The sequence below is a fragment of the Nerophis lumbriciformis genome, linkage group LG04, assembly GCF_033978685.3.
Source record: "Nerophis lumbriciformis linkage group LG04, RoL_Nlum_v2.1, whole genome shotgun sequence".
Classification (NCBI taxonomy): domain Eukaryota; kingdom Metazoa; phylum Chordata; class Actinopteri; order Syngnathiformes; family Syngnathidae; genus Nerophis; species Nerophis lumbriciformis.
The window spans coordinates 583,772-607,424 of NC_084551.2; the positions used below are offsets into that span (position 1 = coordinate 583,772).

At 41.5% G+C, this 23,653-nt stretch overlaps 1 protein-coding gene across 4 annotated transcripts in view; it reads right to left on the reverse strand.

Annotated features, from left to right (window-relative positions):
- Positions 1-23,653, reverse strand: part of arhgef1 (Rho guanine nucleotide exchange factor (GEF) 1) — a 156,618-nt gene that overhangs the window by 64,214 nt on the left and 68,751 nt on the right. The window contains exons 5-12 of one of the 4 annotated variants that reach the window (XM_061947230.1): positions 20,322-20,364; positions 15,879-15,984; positions 15,659-15,799; positions 9,192-9,221; positions 5,961-6,072; positions 1,457-1,532; positions 1,336-1,365; positions 847-1,038 (exon numbers count right to left, since the gene is read on the reverse strand). In XM_061947230.1, coding sequence (XP_061803214.1) covers positions 847-1,038; positions 1,336-1,365; positions 1,457-1,532; positions 5,961-6,072; positions 9,192-9,221; positions 15,659-15,799; positions 15,879-15,984; positions 20,322-20,364 — 730 coding nt within the window. Of the gene's footprint in view, positions 1-846; positions 1,039-1,335; positions 1,366-1,456; positions 1,533-5,960; positions 6,073-9,191; positions 9,222-9,289; positions 10,967-15,658; positions 15,800-15,878; positions 15,985-20,321; positions 20,742-23,653 lie in introns of those variants that run through there. The other 3 variants (XM_061947207.1, XM_072912941.1, XM_072912942.1) reach the window with 3 other exon arrangements.

Consider the following 23,653-nt stretch of genomic DNA (forward strand, 5'->3'; position numbering starts at 1 on the left):
GTTCGCTCGTTTGGAAACAATGGCAACTGGTGCCTCGTGCTTGGCAGCGGTGCTATAAATAGCCTCGCGCATGGCATTCGGAATGGCTCGATAGGAAGTTACGGGAAGCAGTGTCGATTGTCATTGTTGTTACGCGATTTCGTGAATAAAACTTAAATTTATTTTTATTTTTTTTAATTAATGAAAAACCGTACTTTTTATCACTGCAACCGTAACCCGGAATAGGTTGATGAAAACCGTACTAATTACGGGAAAACCGGAGTAGTTGGCAGGTATGAGTACTGTATAAGACAATATTTCTTAACCATAGGGTCGGGGCCCAATGTGGCAGTAATGACATTAGCAAACAAACTGAAGAAGTCTGGAGCTACAATTATAGAGAAGTTTCTTAAGCGCAAAAAATATGACTAAAGGGGTGAAGCTGTATTTTCATTTGCTCTTTAATTTTATAGACAGTTTAGTTAAGAAACATATTCATTATCTATTTAGTTTAGTACAACATGATTATATGTCAATTTATTTTTCGTCAGTTATTTACTACTTATATAGAATATTTGGTAAGTCATTATTTTTCTAATCAGTCTGACTTAAGCCTAATGTTTAATCTTTGTGATTAACACATGCTTTCATATCATTTGACAAACTTGTAAACTGTAGGCAAGTTGGATATAATTATTGAATACAATCAAAATAGAGTAAGATTACTAATTTAGTGCTAAAATCTGAGTGGGCCCCGGGGCCCTATGTAGTGGAAAAGTTGTGCCCCGAGGTCAAAAATGGTCGGAATAAGGTACTGTACATGTATACAAGGTATTTGCTCCTTCCTCAAACTGTGACCATGCTCACCATCAGGGTGCAAAGACTCAGGGCTGTTGCTGATGCTGGCGTTGCCATCCGTGACCTCTAATGTCGGCAGTGGGGTGGAGCCTCCGCTGGAACCCGACTTCCTGCTGGGGAGGGAGGGCGCCACGGGGTCAACGAAGGATCCTCGGGAGGGCGTGGGACCCTTACGCTCCTGACTGCCTTTCTCCTTGTCCGCTGCAGAAGAGGTTGAGCGAGACGATGAAGCGCAAACGCACCGACGGTCGAACCAAAGTGTGAGAGCGAGGGAGAAAATGAGAGCCATGGCGAATGTGGCGTCATGGAGTGCGGGGGTTAGTTTGGTTTGAGGGGCGTGGAACTCCAACTACATCCAAACACCAGACACTCAATCAAGTGAAACACATCCCTTGTAGTGAGATTGGGGACATGCAGACATGCTTCTGTGTTGATTAGTAGGGTCTGACTATTCTTATATGCAATACAGGTGAGGGGGGGTGGGGGGGACACTAGTACCTTCAGCTTCCATTTTAGGTTTGACCTCAGCTGTAACAGGAAAGGGCAGGACAACAAACTGTCATTGGCAACTTAATGCTTGACCTAAAAGAGGGCAGTCAGGTGTTTGTGGCGTACGTACGGTTGCCTGCAATCCAGCTGGGGATGCCTGGAAAGCCCCCCCTGGGCTTGGTCTTGGTGGACTCATCCTTCTTACTCTTAGGGCAGACATAACCTCACGTTACAAATGCATTGGAAAACATCAAAAAAAGAAAGAGGTAGGAAATAGCGTATTTTCTGGACCATAGGGCGCACCGGATTATAAGGCGCACTGCCGATGAGCGGGTCTATTCAGGTCTTTTTCATACAAAAGGCGCACTGATTATAATTTTTTTCTAGATTTAAAACATTTCTTTGTGGTCTACATCAGTGTTTTTCAACCTAATTTTTGAGCCAAGGCACATTTTTTGCGTTGAAAAAATCTGGAGGCACACCACCAGTAGAAATCATAAAAAAATGAAACTCAGTTGACAGTAAAAAGTCGTTGTCGCAATTGTTGGATATGACTTTAAACCATAACCAAGCATGCATCACTTTAGCTCTTGTCTCAAAGTAGGTGTACTGTCACATCACATCATGACTTATTTTGAGCTTTTTTTGCTGTTTTCCTGCGTGCAGTGTTTTAGTTCTTGTCTTGCGCTCCTATTTTGGTGGCTTTTTTCGGTACTTTCCTGTAGCAGTTTCATGTCTTCTTTGAACGATATTGTTTGTTATCCTTCTTTGTGGGCACATTGTTCATTGTCAAGTCATGTTCTGATGTACTTTGTGGACGCCGTTTTAGTTCCACAGTAAGTCTTTGCTGTCGTCCAGCATTCTGTTTTTGTTTACTTTGTAGCCAGTTCAGTTTTAGTTTCGTTCTGCATAGCCTTCCCTAAGCATCAATGCCTTTTCTTAGCGGCACTCACCTTTTGTTTATTTTTGGTTTAAGCATTAGACACCTTTTTTACCTGCACGATGCCTCCCGCTGTTTCCGACATCTACAAAGCAATTAGCTACCTGCTGCCACCTACTGATATGGAAGAGTATTACACGGTTACTCTGCCGAGCTCTAGACAGCACCGACACTCAACAACAACACATCATTTGCAGACTATAATTACTGGTCTGCAAAAAATATTTTGAACCCAAATAGGTGAAATCAGATAATCTCCCACAGCACACCAGACTGTATCACAGTGGTTGAAAAACACCTGTCTACATAACATGTAATGGTGGTCCCTTGGTCAAAATGTTGCATAGATGATGTTTTACAGATCATCTTCAAGTCGCTTTCTGACAGTCGCTTCAGGATGCGCCGCTTTGTGGGCGGTCTTATTTACGTGGCTCACCTTCCACAGCGTCTTCTCCCGCTCATCTTTATTGTAGCGGTGTAGCGTGCAAGGACGGGAGTGGAAGAAGTGTCAAATGTAGGAGCTAACTGTTTTAATAACATTCAGACTTTACTTCAATCAATAACGGAGCAGCATCTCCTCATCCGTGGCTCACTAGTACAACAACAACACCGGAAATGTGTCCCGTGAAAAAACGTCCGACCGGAACTCTCTAATAACTAAAGTTCCGTAGGTGAATTGTGTAAACTCACTACACTGGTAGTTTTTAGCGCTTCCATAGCGATATATACAGGTAAAAGCCAGTAAATTAGAATATTTAGAAAAACTTGATTTATTTCAGTAATTGCATTCAAAAGGTGTAACTTGTACATTATATTTATTCATTGCACACAGACTGATGCATTCAAATGTTTATTTCATTTAATTTTGATGATTTGAAGTGGCAACAAAGGAAAATCCAAAATTCCGTGTGTCACAAAATTAGAATATTACTTAAGGCTAATACAAAAAAGGGATTTTTAGAAATGTTGGCCAACTGAAAAGTATGAAAATGAAAAATATGAGCATGTACAATACTCAATACTTGGTTGGAGCTCCTTTTGCCTCAATTACTGCGTTAATGCGGCGTGGCATGGAGTCGATGAGTTTCTGGCACTGCTCAGGTGTTATGAGAGCCCAGGTTGCTCTGATAGTGGCCTTCAACTCTTCTGCGTTTTTGGGTCTGGCATTCTGCATCTTCCTTTTCACAATACCCCACAGATTTTCTATGGGGCTAAGGTCAGGGGAGTTGGCGGGCCAATTTAGAACAGAAATACCATGGTCCGTAAACCAGGCACGGGTAGATTTTGCGCTGTGTGCAGGCGCCAAGTCCTGTTGGAACTTGAAATCTCCATCTCCATAGAGCAGGTCAGCAGCAGGAAGCATGACGTGCTCTAAAACTTGCTGGTAGACGGCTGCGTTGACCCTGGATCTCAGGAAACAGAGTGGACCGACACCAGCAGATGACATGGCACCCCAAACCATCACTGATGGTGGAAACTTTACACTAGACTTCAGGCAACGTGGATCCTGTGCCTCTCCTGTCTTCCTCCAGACTCTGGGACCTTGATTTCCAAAGGAAATGCAAAATTTGCATGGTTGGGTGATGGTTTGGGGTGCCATGTCATCTGCTGGTGTCGGTCCACTCTGTTTCTTGAGATCCAGGGTCAACGCAGCCGTCTACCAGCAAGTTTTAGAGCACTTCATGCTTCCTGCTGCTGACCTGCTCTATGGAGATGGAGATTTCAAGTTCCAACAGGACTTGGCGCCTGCACACAGCGCAAAATCTACCCGTGCCTGGTTTAGGGACCATGGTATTTCTGTTCTAAATTGGCCCGCCAACTCCCCTGACCTTAGCCCCATAGAAAATCTGTGGGGTATTGTGAAAAGGAAGATGCAGAATGCCAGACCCAAAAACGCAGAAGAGTTGAAGGCCACTATCAGAGCAACCTGGGCTCTCATAACACCTGAGCAGTGCCAGAAACTCATCGACTCCATGCCACGCCGCATTAACGCAGTAATTGAGGCAAAAGGAGCTCCAACCAAGTATTGAGTATTGTACATGCTCATATTTTTCATTTTCATACTTTTCAGTTGGCCAACATTTCTAAAAATCCCTTTTTCGTATTAGCCTTAAGTAATATTCTAATTTTGTGACACACGGAATTTTGGATTTTCATTTGTTGCCACTTCAAATCATCAAAATTAAATGAAATAAACATTTGAATGCATCAGTCTGTGTGCAATGAATAAATATAATGTACAAGTTACACCTTTTGAATGCAATTACTGAAATAAATCAAGTTTTTCAAAATATTCTAATTTACTGGCTTTTACCTGTATATATACATATATATATATATATATATATATATATATATATATATATATATATATATATATATATATATATATATATATATATATATATAAATAAAAGAAATACTTGAATTTCAGTGTTCATTTATTTACACGTATACACACACATAACACTCATCTACTCATTGTTGAGTTAAGGGTTGAATTGTCCATCCTTGTTCTATTCTCTGTCACTATTTTTCCAACCATGCTGAACACCCTTTCGCAGGTACCCAGAAAGGTTTCGAGTACCACCAAAAAACCGGAATCTCTGAAGACAGTATAAAAATCTGTGTTAAAGGTGTACAAATACTGTTTGTATAATAAGCATGTTATTGTTTACAAATGAGGGTTAAGAGTTCAGTACTAAAAAAAAAAAGAAAGAATGTGGCTTAAGTACAGTTTTCTAATTGAGCTGCTGCATTTTTTGGTTGGGTTGTTTATTTATTTTGAGTGACTTCTACATTTCTAAAAGGGGAGAAATGTAATAGAGTGATCTACGTTTGTCTGTTGCCATCTCCTGGTGAATGTTGGCTATGGCGTACTGGGGTTACTTTTTGGTTGGCCAACGATTTACGTGGTGTTGCGCACCTGACGTCAAGTGTGTGAGTCTGTTCTGAAGTCTACAGTAAAGAGACGTACTTCATCACCTCGCCTGGTTATTGCCTCCAACTCAATATATTACAACAACATTGCTGTTTACGGCAGACGAACTGCTTTACGGTAGAACATGACTGCTGTTGTTGTGTGTTGTTACCGCGCTGGGAGGACGTTAATGAAACTGCCTAACAATAAACCCACATAAGAAACCAAGAACTCGCCCTCCATCATTCTACAGTTATAACGTGATTGGGCAGGCACACTGTTTATATTGTGGGATAGCGGATGTAAATACAGGCTGTTGACACGTCACTCAGGTCCGCATGGAGCTGGAGGGCTGAATTTCGGGAGATTTTCGGGAGAAAATTTGTCCCGGGAGGTTTTCGGGAGAGGCGCTGAATTTCGGGAGTCTCCCGGAAAATCCGGGAGGGTTGGCAAGTATGATTTAAAGTTTTGGTGTCGTTTACTGGCGTCATATTGCAGTCTACACATATCTTATCTGTACTGTAAAGTTCAAATTTGAATGACAATAAAAGGAAGTCTAAGTCTAATCTTTTATGTGTGACTACCATCTACTTGTCACACTTATCATTACACCATGTACCAAATAAAATTGCTTCGAGGTCGGTAAGCACAACCAGAGATATTCCGTACATTAGGCGCACCGGGTTATAAAGACGCACCGTCGATTTTTGAGAAAATGAAAGGATTTTAAGTGTGCCTTATGGCCTGAAAAATACGGTACATGCAGACTTTTACCTTGACCAGCTGTCTGCGGAAGAAGCCTCCTCTGGACTTTTTACTGTCCACTGCTCTGGTTTTCACCCCGAGGTGTTTCATGTAGTAGGCCACCGCCGAGAAGATGGATTGGCTACGGAAGACAACAAAGCAGTTAGTACCTTATTTTCTCTGTCACATATTCGTCAAGTAGAAAGAGTAGCAGGCGCTCAATAGGCATTTATTAGAGAGGAGGCATGAATTTTGTGTGCTGACTGTAGCATTTGTTCAAGTGGAATAAAGGCATAGGGGGCGGCATGTATTAAGCTTGCTCACGCACAAAAACTTGGCGTACGTCCTTTTTCACAGCAAGATTTTTGGGAGTATTAATAGATGATGAAATGAACTGGAAATCTCATATACAAAACATACAACATAAGGTGGCAAATAAAATGTCAATGAATAAAGCAAAATACGTCCTGAGCCAAAAATCACTTCATATTCTCTACTGCTCGCTAGTGTTACCATATCTGAGTTATTGTGCAGAAATCACTACAAATGTGCGCTACATTTGTTAACCGTGTTACAAAAAAGATCAATTAGACTGATACATGACAAAAAAGTCGACACATTGTGAGAAAAAGACTGCTTTTAGTTCATTTATATTTTCTTGAATTTTTTGGTAGTAACTGGTTTTTAATCTTATCTGTGTTGGCCCTGCGATGAGGTGGCGACTTGTCCAGGGTGTACCATGCCTTCCGTCCGAATGCAGCTGACATAGGCTCCAGCACCCCCCGCCCCCCCCGAAAGGGACAAGCGGTAGAAAATGGATGGATGGACTTGCAATTGCGAGTCATTCGTTTGCATCTCAATAAATGAGAATGTGGTGCAAAAATTATTTAATTTCAAGAGTTCAATTAAGGTAAAGAGACCAATTAAGGCAAATAAAGTTTTTGCAGTTTATTTGTTCATTAAAGCGTGAACCTGTAGTTTACAATATTGAACTTTTATTGACAGTTTTTAAAACTTTATGGGATACTGAATGTGTTTTTTCTATAATCCTCAAAATTACTTAAAAAGAAGAGATACATTCTTGATATATATATATATACACACACACACACACACACACACACAGGTAAAAGCCAGTAAATTAGAATATTTTGAAAAACTTGATTTATTTCAGTAATTGCATTCAAAAGGTGTAACTTGTACATTATATTTATTCATTGCACACAGACTGATGCATTCAAATGTTTATTTCATTTAATTTTGATGATTTGAAGTGGCAACAAATGAAAATCCAAAATTCCGTGTGTCACAAAATTAGAATATTACTTAAGGCTAATACAAAAAAGGGATTTTTAGAAATGTTGGCCAACTGAAAAGTATGAAAATGAAAAATATGAGCATGTACAATACTCAATACTTGGTTGGAGCTCCTTTTGCCTCAATTACTGCGTTAATGCGGCGTGGCATGGAGTCGATGAGTTTCTGGCACTGCTCAGGTGTTATGAGAGCCCAGGTTGCTCTGATAGTGGCCTTCAACTCTTCTGCGTTTTTGGGTCTGGCATTCTGCATCTTCCTTTTCACAATACCCCACAGATTTTCTATGGGGCTAAGGTCAGGGGAGTTGGCGGGCCAATTTAGAACAGAAATACCATGGTCCGTAAACCAGGCACGGGTAGATTTTGCGCTGTGTGCAGGCGCCAAGTCCTGTTGGAACTTGAAATCTCCATCTCCATAGAGCAGGTCAGCAGCAGGAAGCATGAAGTGCTCTAAAACTTGCTGGTAGACGGCTGCGTTGACCCTGGATCTCAGGAAACAGAGTGGACCGACACCAGCAGATGACATGGCACCCCAAACCATCACTGATGGTGGAAACTTTACACTAGACTTCAGGCAACGTGGATCCTGTGCCTCTCCTGTCTTCCTCCAGACTCTGGGACCTCGATTTCCAAAGGAAATGCAAAATTTGCATGTTTGGGTGATGGTTTGGGGTGCCATGTCATCTGCTGGTGTCGGTCCACTCTGTTTCCTGAGATCCAGGGTCAACGCAGCAGTCTACCAGCAAGTTTTAGAGCACTTCATGCTTCCTGCTGCTGACCTGCTCTATGGAGATGGAGATTTCAAGTTCCAACAGGACTTGGCGCCTGCACACAGCGCAAAATCTACCCGTGCCTGGTTTACGGACCATGGTATTTCTGTTCTAAAGTGGCCCGCCAACTCCCCTGACCTTAGCCCCATAGAAAATCTGTGGGGTATTGTGAAAAGGAAGATGCAGAATGCCAGACCCAAAAACGCAGAAGAGTTGAAGGCCACTATCAGAGCAACCTGGGCTCTCATAACACCTGAGCAGTGCCAGAAACTCATCGACTCCATGCCACGCCGCATTAACGCAGTAATTGAGGCAAAAGGAGCTCCAACCAAGTATTGAGTATTGTACATGCTCATATTTTTCATTTTCATACTTTTCAGTTGGTCAACATTTCTAAAAATCCCTTTTTTGTATTAGCCTTAAGTAATATTCTAATTTTGTGACACACGGAATTTTGGATTTTCATTTGTTGCCACTTCAAATCATCAAAATTAAATGAAATAAACATTTGAATGCATCAGTCTGTGTGCAATGAATAAATATAATGTACAAGTTACACCTTTTGAATGCAATTACTGAAATAAATCAAGTTTTTCAAAATATTCTAATTTACTGGCTTTTACCTGTATATATATATATATATATATATATATATATATATATATATATATATATATATATATTGGGGCACCTAAACCTGCAGTGTAAATGCAACTTTAGAGTGGACGAGATAAGGTATTCAAAGTTATCATATGAATTTGATATGCTCATTTTTGTCATTCAGTATTGCATCATTGGGGGGCGCCATGCTAAGGGCGGGGCAAAAAAAAAAGAGGAGGAGACAAAATGATGACAGAAGCAGAAGAAAAGAGTTAAAAAGGGGGAGGATCCTCATTGCACATAAAATCCCTCATTGTTCACATGGTCACAGAGATGACAGCCTTAACATAAGCAGCACTTTGTTTACTTCCAAGGGAGCCGAACATTTAGACTAAATTGTGCAATGATATAATAACTGTAACAGACTTTCAATTTAACAATGCATAAGAATTCAACGAGCGCTGACTCTTTTTTTTTTGTCTTTGAGCCAAACCTCTGCAATGTGACCACACCCAATTTGAAGAAAAACACTCTTGATAAATGTATATAATATCAAATAAAACATCTGAACTTACCATTTCTCCTCATCCGAGACGATGGTGGGTCTGAAAGGGAAGCAAAGGTGATGTTTAGGGTGCATTTAAGCCGTGAAACCTCTCATCTCCACACTCACCTCTTCTTTTTAAGTAGCATTTTCCCTCTCTCGCGTGCGACCGGCTAGTATTGATGCTCGTTGTGATTTGGGCCGGTGGAAGCGAAAGTGCTTACGCTTGGCCTGATCCAACTCAAAACTTACTGTTGTGTTATTTTGTTCAGAGCAGAAGCTATTGAACATATTCTATTATGGATTCAAAAAAAGGAAAAAAACTAATCAATAAAATAAAAAGGGCGGCTGCATCCAAAACTGGATAAAACGAAATTGAGAATTTGTCCAAAAAGCTAAAATTGCATTAAGATAAGCCGAGTTTTCCGTCTCTAGTAAGTGTCTTCTGCAGAAATCCCACGTCAGGAATGCTCCAGCGCAAACGGAAATGCTATTTAACCTCTTCTCAGTCTGATGCAACATGCAGGCAAGACTGTGGAAACGTGACACTCGTGTTTTGTTGTCAACATAAAGGGTGGGAGGGCTTTCCCCGGGATTTCCCTGCATAATCCAATCAAATGGTGTTCCATCGCTAGGGCGGGGAGGCTTTGAGAGGATGTGGCGAGAGGGGTGAGCATGTGAGGGAATAAAGAAATGATTGTCAGATGATACAAGGATGTGTTTGTACAAGCTGAATGATTGACTTTGCAGGATGTTCACAACATACTTGAAGTGAAGAGGGAAGCCATTTGTGCACTCCTTTATTTAGCTATGATGAAGTTGCATTATAAACGAGACATTATTGCTCCAATTGTGTGCAAATGCTTTCCCAAATTCTGCTCCCCTCTGCAGCAGGACCCTCGCCAAGGCAGCCAACTTCCCTCCAGCTGGCCAGATGCCAGCGGAGAGACTTCCTGCCAGCGTGGCACTGCGGCCGACTTTTTTCTTCTCAGGCCTCGCCGATTCCTTCAGCTCTTTTATAATCGTCTAAATCTGCCGCTGAATGTGTCTCACAATGCCTGTCAGGTGACTGATTATAGTGAGATTAACAAAATAGTCTGGACTTTTACTCCTGTGTAGACTGGGAAATGAAACCTGCGTTTAACTTTGTTCCCCTTTATTGAAAATTGCTCATCTCAAATATCTTTTTTTTTTTCCAAGTGAGATTTAAACTATAACGTTGTTGTAAAATGTTAGAATAATGATGTATATATTATCACACAACTCTTATGCTTAAGGGCCGTTGCTATAGTTATTATCAATTGTGCTGAAATTGTATTTTTCTTTGTCTGTGCAAAGCTGGCAATCCAAAAGATTGCAAGCCAGTCTGGTATCAGTGTCTGTTTCCAGAATCGGCCTGCTGACTGCCAAGGCCGAACATCGAGTACCGTGACGCAGACAGAGCAGAGACAAGGCGATATCACGACTGTCAACACATTTGCATTTTTGTGTAATCATATATCGTGTCTAACTGGAGCTGTGGAGATTACCCCCTTCCCTCAGCGACAGCTTCAGTGATGTAACGAGGGACCTCCCAAATAAATAGAGGAAGCACGTGGGCTACACTTTAGAACGTAGTTTGGATTTGTAACTAGAGTACAGCTCAAATAACATCTCTCCTCAATTGAGCAAAATTGAACTCTGTCTCTGCATGATTCCTTGCTTCTTGTCTGTTTAATAGATGTCATCAGTGTTTGAACCTGACACAAAACTTTACATTACTTTGCATGAAACCTCAGCTGGGAACATTATATTTTGTCTTTGGCCATTTGTGAGTTTTTCTTTTGCAACATTTAGGTCAGGTTAGCGCCGCCCTCGTGGGTCCTTGGACCTCTTTTAGAGATGTATGAAAATGGAAAAAGTATATTCAAATATATTGTATTTTCTGTGGGAGAACAAACATGACACAAACCTTCCTAATTGTTAGAAATCCCACTGTTTATGCTGTACATGCTTCACTTTTGAGAGTATTTGCCAAGCACCGTTTTGTCCTACTAATTTCAGCGATCCTTGAACTCACCATAGTTTGTTTACCGGTACATGTACAACTTTCTCCGATGCTGCCACAGAAGGACGCGTTTTATGCCACTCCTCCTTTGTCTCATTTTGTCTGCCAAACGTTTTATGCTGTGCGTGAATGCACAGAGGTGAGCTTTGTTGATTTGCTGGAGTGCTTATCAGGCATATTCGGTCAATCCATGACTGCAAGCTAATCGATGCTAACAAGATAACATATTGCATCATTATGCCTCGTTTGTAGGTATATTCGAGCTCATTTAATTTTCTTTACTTATGTCCTCTGTGTATTTCATTTATATTTGCATGTCGCACGACACATTATCTGTATGTAATATTGGCTGCATTTCTGATAGTCGTTTTGTGTGCCATGTTGTTCCAGACCACAGCAAACATTACCCAGCTTGCAAAGATTGTAATAAATCCATTAGAAGAAGACAGCCTGCTGTTTCCTTTAACTTGGAGACACACATCTATACCTTTGGCCATTAAAAGCCAGTAAGTTATCTCATCCTGTGAGAAGCCTCAATTTTACTAATGTTTTCCAATGTTGTAAAAATGTGTGGAATAAAAATTAATATACAACATTTCTGTCAACGAAGATTTGTGTTAGCCTTTGATAGTAGGCTAATATAGCCACTTACATCATGTGTTGCCTTCATTATAACACTTATTTAAGGCTTGTGATGGGTCAAATGCAGAGAATAATTTCGCCACACCTCATTGGTACTTGAACTTTTAACTTAACTTTAATTCGTTGCGGCTCCAGACAGATTTTTTTTGGTATTTTTGGTCCAATGACATGTCTTTCAACATTTTGGGTTGCCAACCCCTGATTTAGTCCCATCAGATAGCCCGCCTTTAGGAAAATGTCACGCTCGATGCCCCTTTAAGAGTCCTACTCAGTAGCTTAGTGGTTAGAGCAGGAGTAGGGAACCTATTGCTCTAGAGCCAGATGTGGCTCTTTTGATGACTGCATCTGACTCTCAGATAAATCTTAGCTGACATTGCTTAAAGGCCTACTGAAATGCGCTTTTCTTATTCAAACGGGGATAGCAGGTCCATTCTATGTGTCATACTTGATCATTTCGCGATATTGCCATATTTTTGCTGAAAGGATTTAGTAGAGAACATCGACGATAAAGTTCGCAACTTTTGGTCGCTGATAAAAAAGCCTTGCCTGTACCGGAAGTAGCAGACGAGTAGCGTGACGTCACAGGTTGTGGAGCTCCTCACATCTGCACATTGTTTACAATCATGGCCACCAGCAGCGAGAGCGATTCGGACCGAGAAAGCGACAATTTCCCCATTAATTTGAGCGAGGATGAAAGATTCGTGGATGAGGAAAGTGAGAGTGAAGGACTAGAGGGCAGTGGGAGCGATTCAGATAGGGAAGATGCTGTGAGAGGCGGGTGGGACCTGATATTCAGCTGGAAATGACTAAAACAGTAAATAAACACAAGACTCTATTAGCCACAACACAACCAGGCTTATATTTAATATGCCACAAATTAATCCCGCATAACAAACACCTCCCCCCTCCAGTCCATATAACCCGCCAATACAACTCAAACACCTGCACAACACACTCAATCCCACAGCCCAAAGTACCGTTCACCTCCCCAAAGTTCATACAGCACATATATTTCCCCAAAGTCCCCAAAGTTACGTACGTGCCATGCACATAGCGGCATTCACGTACGGGCAAGCGATCAAATGTTTGGAAGCCGCAGCTGCGTACTCACGGTACCGCGTCTGCGTATCCAACTCAAAGTCCTCCTGGTAAGAGTCTCTGTTGTCCCAGTTCTCCACAGGCCAATGATAAAACTTGACTGTCATCTTTCGGGAATGTAAACAATGAAACACCGGCTGTGTTTGTGTTGCTGAAGTCGACCGCAATACACCGCTTCCCACCTATAGCTTTCTTCTTTGCTGTCTCCATTGTTCATTGAACAAATTGCAAAAGATTCATCAACACAGATGTCCAGAATACTGTGGAATTTTGCGATGAAAACAGACGACTTACCGGTAATAGCTGGCCACCATGCTGTCCCAAAATGTCCTCTACACTCCGTGACGTCACGGGCTGACGTCATCATACCGAGACGTTTTCAGCAGGATATTTCGGCGCAAAATTTAAAATTGCACTTTAGTAAGCTAACCCGGCCGTATTGGCATGTGTTGCAATGTTAATATTTCATCATTGATATATAAACTATCAGACTGCGTGGTCGGTAGGGTTTCAGTAGGCCTTTAACACGATAAGTAAAGAATAAGTCAGCTGGTAATCACAGTGATAAAAATAACGTTCAAAACATAAAACATTGTCATGTATTTTAATCCATTCATCCGTTTTCTACCGCACCTGTTCAAGAAGTCGCATTAATGGTAAGAAGTATTTTATTTATTATTGGCTAGCTTCAGAATAACAATGTTATTAAAAAGAATAAGAGACTTATTATTCTCTAAAAATGTTGGTCTTACTTAAAAATGTACGCATCTAGTTGTATTCAGTGTTAAAAAATATTATATGGCTCTCACGGAAATACATTTTAAAATATTTGGCTTTCATGGCTCCTCAGCCAAAAAGGTTCCCGACCCCTGGGTTAGAGTGTCCGCCCTGAGATCGGTAGGTTGTGAGTGCAAACCCCGGCCGAGTCATAGACTAAAAATGTATCTAATATATATATATATATATATATATGATATATATATATATATATGATATATATGTGTATATATAGACATATATATATATATATTTATTATATATATATATATATATATATATATATATATATATATATATATATATTAGAGATGCGCGGATAAGCAATTATTTCATCCGCAACCGCATCAGAAAGTCGTCAACCATCCGCCATCCACCCGATCTAACATTTGATCAGAACCGCATCCGCCCGCACCCGCCCGTTGTTATATATCTAATATAGACGATGCAAGGCATTAGTGAGGTTATAAAGCTTTTGCCTGTTAAAGAAAGGAGACTGATCCAATGCAGCACAGACATTCGCGTGCCACGCTGTCACGACCCAGACGCACACCAGTGCGCAATCATATGGGAGCCGCGCTGAGCGCACCTCCAAGCGCGTCTCGCTGCCGGCGACGGCTGGGTATATGGGCCCGACGCTCCAGCGCCATCCATTTTCAGGGCTAGTTGATTCGGCAGGTGGGTTGTTACACACTCCTTGTCTATATCAACCAGGGTGAGCCCCACCCCTTTCGTGAGCGCACTGCGCGCGGAGTGACCCCTGTTACGCGCCCCCGGCAACGGGGGTGGCGGGCAGGTAAGCTGCGCGGGCGGAGCATGCGGAGTGACCCCTGTTACGAGCCCCCGGCCACGGGGGTGGCGGGCAGGTAAGCTGCTTACCTGCTGCGCGTGACGCCGGCCGCGGCGAAGGCGGACGAGGCGGGGTGTCGGTGCGGTGGGCGCGGTGGTGACCCTGGACGTGCGTCGGGCCCTTCTCGCGGATCGCCTCAGCTACGGCTCCCGGTGGGGCCCTCTCGGGGGAAGGGGCCTCGGTCCCGGACCCCGGCGAGGCGTCCCTTCTCCGCTTCGTAAAAGTGTCCATCTCTTTTTTTTTTCTTCTTCTGTTGTGGCATATGCTGCAGGTGCCTGCTCGTTTTTCGTATGTGGGTAACAACATTTAACTATGTATATATATTTCCCAATTGGTTTAACTGCCACCCGCCTGAATCTATTTAAAATCTAATTTTTTTTTATTTCAACCGCCCGACCCGACCCGACCTGCGGATAAAATCTAATTTTAATTTCATCCGCCCGATCCGCGGACTCCGCGGTTGTGCCCGCAAACCGCGCATCTCTAATATATATATATTAGATATATATATATTAGATATATATATATATATATATTAGATATATATATTAGACATTTATATAGCGCACTTTCCGCCGCGCGCAATGATGTCACGTTATCGATGAGAAAATGCATTTTTAGACAATATGATTTGCCTGAGCGGCTAGAAGACACCCTGAGTAGCAAGCGGTACAAAGTGGATAAGAAAAGACAGAAAAAAAAAAAGAAATAAAAAAAAAAATATATATATATTTTTTTTTTTAATACTTGAGACTTCCCCCGGGCCTGATTTTGGACGCTGGCGGGCCGGATCTGGCCCGCGGACCGTAGTTTGGGGACCCCTGCTCTAACCACTAGGCCACTGAGTGAGACAATAGTGTTTAAAGATGTTGTTTAGTGTTGAAATGCTAATTAAATGTTGCAAGCAAGTTAATAAAGATTTTCTAAAAGCAAAAGTTTGACCCCATATTTCCTCTGGGGAAAAGTGATCGAGTTTCTTCGTGTTCCTCTTGAAGGCAAACAATAATATTGGAATGTGCACCTAATGACATTTACACACTTGCGCTGATGGAAATAGTGCAGCATGTGCAGTATTTACACTCACTGTGTCTCAGACATCTTGTCAAGCAGGTTCTCGGCGACAGACTTCTCCTTCATCTCCATGGGGACGCGGTCTGTGGGATAATGGTTCTCCACATCGATTAGCTCGGCCTCGTTGGGCGTCATTCCCATCATCCTCTTCTGCCTGTGCAGGACCGATGGTTGGAGGACAGTAAAAGGAGAGCATGGTAGTTTCTGAAGGGAAAGAAGGACGGATTCCCCACCTGAAGTCTTCCAGCTGTTTGGCCACTTCGACGGCCTGCATGAACTGGACCTCGTAGGCAAAACGTTTTTGGACGTCATCAGACAGCATATCTGCGCGGGTCCGGTCTACGGAGGAGAAGAGTATGTCATGTCGTGTCACAAACACAATCCACTTTATTTATACAGCACATTTAAACAACAAAATGTTTCCAAAGTGCTGCACAACAATATTAAAAACAATATTCAAATATTATCCTTAGCTCCACCAATGACTGAATTAAAACAAAAAATAAATACATATAAAACCAATATAAAATAAATATGATTAAAAACGATTTTAAAGGGTAAAACCAATTAAAAACAGTAAATAGAAATCAAAATTTTAAAAACACAGGACAACAGAAGACCACACAACTCACGTAGTGTTAAAGCGCTGCTTTCCATACCGTCGATCATAATATTTTATTAGAGCGTATCAAAACACGTATTGGTATGTCAGACTTAGCTTTGTCATGGTTTAACTCTTATCTTACTGACAGGATGCAGTGCGGCTCCCATAATAATGTGACCTCGGACTATGTTAAGGTAACGTGCGGAGTTCCTCAGGGTTCGGTTCTTGGCCCTGCACTCTTTAGTATTTACATGCTGCCGCTAGGCGACATCATACGCAAATACGGTGTTAGCTTTCATTGTTATGCTGATGACAGCCAACTCTACATGCCCCTAAAGCTGACCAACACGCCGGATTGTAGTCAGCTGGAGGCGTGTCTTAATGAAATTAAACAATGGATGTCCGCTAACTTCTTGAAACTCAACGCCAAGAAAACGGAAATGCTGATTATCGGTCCTGCTAAACACCGACATTTATTTAATAATACCACCTTAACATTTGACAACCAAACAATTACACAAGGCGAATCAGTAAAGAATCTGGGTATTATCTTCCACCCAACTCTCTCCTTTGAGTCACACATTAAGAGTGTTACTAAAACAACTCTCTCCTTTGAGTCACACATTAAGAGTGTTACTAAAACAACTCTCTCCTTTGAGTCACACATTAAGAGTGTTACTAAAACAACTCTCTCCTTTGAGTCACACATTAAGAGTGTTACTAAAACAACTCTCTCCTTTGAGTCACACATTAAGAGTGTTACTAAAACAACTCTCTCCTTTGAGTCACACATTAAGAGTGTTACTAAAACAACTCTCTCCTTTGAATCACACATTAAGAGTGTTACTAAAACAACTCTCTCCTTTGAGTCACACATTAAGAGTGTTACTAAAACAACTCTCTCCTTTGAGTCACACATTAAGAGTGTTACTAAAACAACTCTCTCCTTTGAGTCACACATTAAGAGTGTTACTAAAACAACTCTCTCCTTTGAGTCACACATTAAGAGTGTTACTAAAACAACTCTCTCCTTTGAGTCACACATTAAGAGTGTTACTAAAACAACTCTCTCCTTTGAGTCACACATTAAGAGTGTTACTAAAACAACTCTCTCCTTTGAGTCACACATTAAGAGTGTTACTAAAACAACTCTCTCCTTTGAATCACACATTAAGAGAGTTACTAAAACAACTCTCTCCTTTGAGTCACACATTAAGAGAGTTACTAAAACAACTCTCTCCTTTGAGTCACACATTAAGAGTGTTACTAAAACAACTCTCTCCTTTGAGTCACACATTAAGAGTGTTACTAAAACAACTCTCTCCTTTGAGTCACACATTAAGAGTGTTACTAAAACAACTCTCTCCTTTGAGTCACACATTAAGAGTGTTACTAAAACAACTCTCTCCTTTGAGTCACACATTAAGAGTGTTACTAAAACAACTCTCTCCTTTGAGTCACACATTAAGAGTGTTACTAAAACAACTCTCTCGTTTGAGTCACACATTAAGAGTGTTACTAAAACAACTCTCTCCTTTGAGTCACACATTAAGAGTGTTACTAAAACGGCCTTCTTTCATCTCCGTAATATCGCTAAAATTCGTTCCATTTTGTCCACTAGCGACGCTGAGATCATTATTCATGCGTTCGTTACGTCTCGTCTCGACTACTGTAACGTATTATTTTGGGGTCTCCCTATGTCTAGCATTAAAAGATTACAGTTGGTACAAAATGCGGCTGCTAGACTTTTGACAAGAACAAGAAAGTTTGATCATATTATGCCTATACTGTATATACCTTTATATACATATATACATATATATATACCTATACTGGCTCACCTGCACTGGCTTCCTGTGCACTTAAGATGCGACTTTAAGGTTTTACTACTTACGTATAAAATACTACACGGTCTAGCTCCGTCCTATCTTGTCGATTGCATTGTACCATATGTCCCGGCAAGAAATCTGCGTTCAAAGAACTCCGGCTTATTAGTGATTCCCAGAGCCCAAAAAAAGTCTGCGGGCTATAGAGCGTTTTCTATTCGGGCTCCAGTACTATGGAATGCCCTCCCGGTAACAATTAGAGATGCTACCTCAGTAGAAGCATTTAAGTCCCATCTTAAAACTCATTTGTATACTCTAGCCTTTAAATAGCCCCCCTGTTAGACCAGTTGATCTGCCGTTTCTTTTCTTCTCTCCTCTGCTCCCCTCTATCCCTTGTGGAGGGGGGGTGGGCACAGGTCCGGTGGCCATGGATGAAGTGCTGGCTGTCCAGAGTCGGGACCCGGGGTGGACCGCTCGCCTGTGCATCGGCTGGGAACATCTCTGCGCTGCTGACCCGTCTCCGCTCGGGATGGTGTCCTGCTGGCCCCACTATGGACTGGACTCTTACTATTATGTTGGATCCACTATGGACTGGACTCTCACAATATTATGTTAGACCCACTCGACATCCATTGCTTTCGGTCTCCCCTAGAGGGGGGGGGGGGTTACCCACATATGCGGTCCTCTCCAAGGTTTCTCATAGTCATTCACATCGACGTCCCACTGGGGTGAGTTTTTCCTTGCCCTTATGTGGGCTTTGTACAGAGGATGTCGTTGTGGCTTGTGCAGCCCTTTGAGACACTTGTGATTTAGGGCTATATAAATAAACATTGATTTATTGATTGATTGACAACTCACGTAGTGTTAAAAGCCAGAGAATAAAAGTGGATCTTAAGACGAGACTTAAAACAGTCCACTGTGGGAGCAGTTGGAACATGGAGGGGCAGAGTGTTCCAGAGCTTAGGGCCGACCACAGAGAAGGCCCCGTCTCCCCTGGTTTTAAGTCTGGTCTTGGGCACCACGAGCTGGAGCTGGCTCTCGGACCTCAGAGCGCGCGCAGGATTGTAAATTTGGATGAGGTCCGAGATATACTGAGGTGCCAGTCCATGTAAAGCTTTAAAAACAAACAGCAAGGTTTTAAAATCAATTCTAAGATGAACAAGGAGCCAGTGCAAACTCTGAAGAATTGGGGTTATATGCTGGCGTCTCCTGGCCCCTGTTAAAAGTCCTGCTGCCACGTTCTGTGAGAGAGCTTTTTGGCTAATGCCAGCATAAAATGCATTGCAGTAGTCCAGGCGACTTGAAAGGCAGTGTTTTTACAGCAGTGTTTTTCAACCACTGTGAGATACAGTCTGGTGTGCCGTGGGAGATGATCTAATTTCACCTATTTGGGTTAAAAAATATTTTTTGTAAACCAGTAATTATAGTCTGCAAATCATGTGTTGTTGTTGAATGTCGGTGCTGTCTAGAGCTCGGCAGAGCAACCGTGTAATACTCTTCCTAATCAGTAGGTGGCAGCAGGTAGCTAATTGCTTTGTAGATGTCGGAAACAGCGGGAGGCAGCGTGTAGGTAAAAAAGGTGTCAAATGCTTAAACCAAAAATAAACAAAAGGTGAGTGCCCCTAAGAAAAGGCAATGAAGCTTAGGGAAGGCTATGTGGAACAAAACTAAAACTGAACTTGCTACAAAGTAAACAAAAACAGAATGCTGGACGACAGCAAAGACTTACTGTGGAGCAAAGACAATGTACATCCGAACGTGACATGACAATCAACAATGTCCCCACAAAGAAGGATAAAAACAACTGAAATATTCTCGATTGCTAAAATAAAGTAGATGCGGGAAATATCGCTCAAAGGAAGACATGAAACTGCTACAGGAAAATACCAAAAAAAGAGAAAAAGCCACCAAAATAGGAGCGCAAGACAATAACTAAAACACTACACACAGGAAAACAGCATTAAAGGCAAAATAAGTCACGGCGTGATGTGACAGGTGGTGACAGTACACCTAATTTGAGACAAGAGCTATAGTGATGCATGGTCGGTTATGCTTTAAAGTCATATCCAACAATTGTGACGACTCTTTACTGTCAACTGAGTTTCGTTTTTTAATGATTTCTGCTGGTGGTGTGCCTCCGCATTTTTTTTAATGAAAGAAACGTGCCTTGGCTCAAAAAAGGTTGAAAAACACTGCACTACAGTGTGTTTATAATAATAGTGACAATGACAGGAATAATGACTTACCCAGTTCAGTGGCTATGTGAGGTGGCACTGAAACTTTGAGGATCTGGAAGACAAATACATGATATATCATTTAAGATCTCAAGTTAGTGCAGTAATAGCTTATCACCACAAGGGGTCATGTCAACATTACAAATGTTCTTCTATTGGAAGTCAGAGTTGTCTGTAGGTTGTAGGTTGACAAGGAAAGAATGGAGTTTAAAAAAGAACCAACCAACAACAAGAGGTTTTTTTTGTTTTTTACCACAATCTAAACAGGAAAGGAAGGGGTTGGCCAGCTGACACATGACCATGCAAGCACACTATCAAGCTCAGCAAAGTATACATGCACTAGTTAATACCATTGCTTAGGCAGTCATATTTCACTAAGCATTAGAGCAGGCGTGTCAAACTGGTTTTCATTGAGGGTCACATCGCAGTTATGGTTGCCCTCAGAGGGCCGCTTGTAACAGTGAATAATGTACCAATTTGCCTCTGGATTTCATTATTAATTATATAAATTGTTTTAAGTAGACTGTCAATTTTACAGTAAGAACTTAACATTTACAAACTTTTATTTTTTTTTTTAAATATAGCGTTTTTTTTTACAACATTCTACGGCATTTTTTATGGAAAAAGCTGGCAGCTTAGTTGCCAGAATTGCTGTGGTCAATTACCATTGGTTTTTACAACATTATATACAGGTAAAAGCCAGTAAATTAGAATATTTTGAAAAACTTGATTTATTTCAGTAATTGCATTGAAAAGGTGTAACTTGTACATTATATTTATTCATTGCACACAGACTGATGCATTCAAATGTTTATTTCATTTAATTTTGATGATTTGAAGTGGCAACAAATGAAAATCCAAAATTCCGTGTGTCACAAAATTAGAATATTACTTAAGGCTAATACGAAAAAGGGATTTTTAGAAATGTTGGCCAACTGAAAAGTATGAAAATGAAAAATATGAGCATGTACAATACTCAATACTTGGTTGGAGCTCCTTTTGCCTCAATTACTGCGTTAATGCGGCGTGGCATGGAGTCGATGAGTTTCTGGCACTGCTCAGGTGTTATGAGAGCCCAGGTTGCTCTGATAGTGGCCTTCAACTCTTCTGCGTTTTTGGGTCTGGCATTCTGCATCTTCCTTTTCACAATACCCCACAGATTTTCTATGGGGCTAAGGTCAGGGGAGTTGGCGGGCCAATTTAGAACAGAAATACCATGGTCCGTAAACCAGGCACGGGTAGATTTTGCGCTGTGTGCAGGCGCCAAGTCCTGTTGGAACTTGAAATCTCCATCTCCATAGAGCAGGTCAGCGGCAGGAAGCATGAAGTGCTCTAAAACTTGCTGGTAGACGGCTGCGTTGACCCTGGATCTCAGGAAACAGAGTGGACCGACACCAGCAGATGACATGGCACCCCAAACCATCACTGATGGTGGAAACTTTACACTAGACTTCAGGCAACGTGGATCCTGTGGCTCTCCTGTCTTCCTCCAGACTCTGGGACCTCGATTTCCAAAGGAAATGCAAAATTTGCATGGTTGGGTGATGGTTTGGGGTGCCATGTCATCTGCTGGTGTCGGTCCACTCTGTTTCCTGAGATCCAGGGTCAACGCAGCCGTCTACCAGCAAGTTTTAGAGCACTTCATGCTTCCTGCTGCTGACCTGCTCTATGGAGATGGAGATTTCAAGTTCCAACAGGACTTGGCGCCTGCACACAGCGCAAAATCTACCGTGCCTGGTTTACGGACCATGGTATTTCTGTTCTAAATTGGCCCGCCAACTCCCCTGACCTTAGCCCCATAGAAAATCTGTGGGGTATTGTGAAAAGGAAGATGCAGAATGCCAGACCCAAAAACGCAGAAGAGTTGAAGGCCACTATCAGAGCAACCTGGGCTCTCATAACACCTGAGCAGTGCCAGAAACTCATCGACTCCATGCCACGCCGCATTAACGCAGTAATTGAGGCAAAAGGAGCTCCAACCAAGTATTGAGTATTGTACATGCTCATATTTTTCATTTTCATACTTTTCAGTTGGCCAACATTTCTAAAAATCCCTTTTTTGTATTAGCCTTAATATTCTAATTTTGTGACACACGGAATTTTGGATTTTCATTTGTTGCCACTTCAAATCATCAAAATTAAATGAAATAAACATTTGAATGCATCAGTCTGTGTGCAATGAATAAATATAATGTACAAGTTACACCTTTTGAATGCAATTACTGAAATAAATCAAGTTTTTCAAAATATTCTAATTTACTGGCTTTTACCTGTATTGTTAATGGAAAAACAGTACAAGTTCTTTTTGTTTATTCTGCCAGTTTTTCTATCGTAAAAACAAATGCATCGTTTTTCCATTTACAGTAATACACCGTTATAAGCAAGATTTTACAGTAAAAATATGGCAGCTCAGTCAACAGAATTTTTATGTATTGCCATTTTTATCAATTTGATGGGTCGTTTGCTGTAAAATCATAAGTCAAGCAGATATTTACCTGTTTTTTTTTTTATTTAGACAAAAAATGTTTGGAAAGTATATACTTTAATATTTGTTGCAATATTGGATACTTAAATGTATTTATTAAAGTTGAAAAGGTATGCAATTTCAAGCAGTAAATATATTTTATTTCTGTCAAAATGAAAAAAATCAATTACATTCAGTGAGAAAATATTAAGTACTTTAACACATATTTTTTCCAGGTGTTTGCGGGCCAGATAAAATGATGTCATGGGCCAGATCTGGCCCCCCGGGCTTTGAGTTTGGGGCGGTATTGTCAGAGTTTGTAGGTGACGAACCCCAAGATGCAGAGAAGGCGGAAGGCATTGTGCGAGAAAACACGATTTAATTAAAACACTAAGGCAAAACTACAAACGAAAGGGTAACAAAAGGCGCGCACAAGGCGGAGAACAAACTTGGCTATGAACTAAAATAGCACAGAGGCTAACTGTGGACAAGAAACCAAAAACACTTACTGTGACACGAAGGAACTAGGACATGAGCAGAGTGAAACAAAAGTAGACAGAGCTACAACGACAAGTATTAAGAACAACGACACGACAGGTAGGAACGACAATGATCCAGCAATGACTGGAGGAGAAGGCAGGTTTAAATAGTAGCTGGCTGATTGACACCAGGTGTGGCCAGGTGCCAATGAGCCACAGCTGAGGGGAAGCAGCACTCAGGGAGACACTCAGGAAATGAAGACAAAATAAAAGCGCTGACAGGAAACTAAGACAAACACAGAGAAAAAACTAAAACAGTCAAACTGTCAGGGACAAGCCTGACAGGTATAGCTCGGTTGGTAGAGCGGCCGTGCCAGCAACTTGAGGGTTCCAGGTTCGAT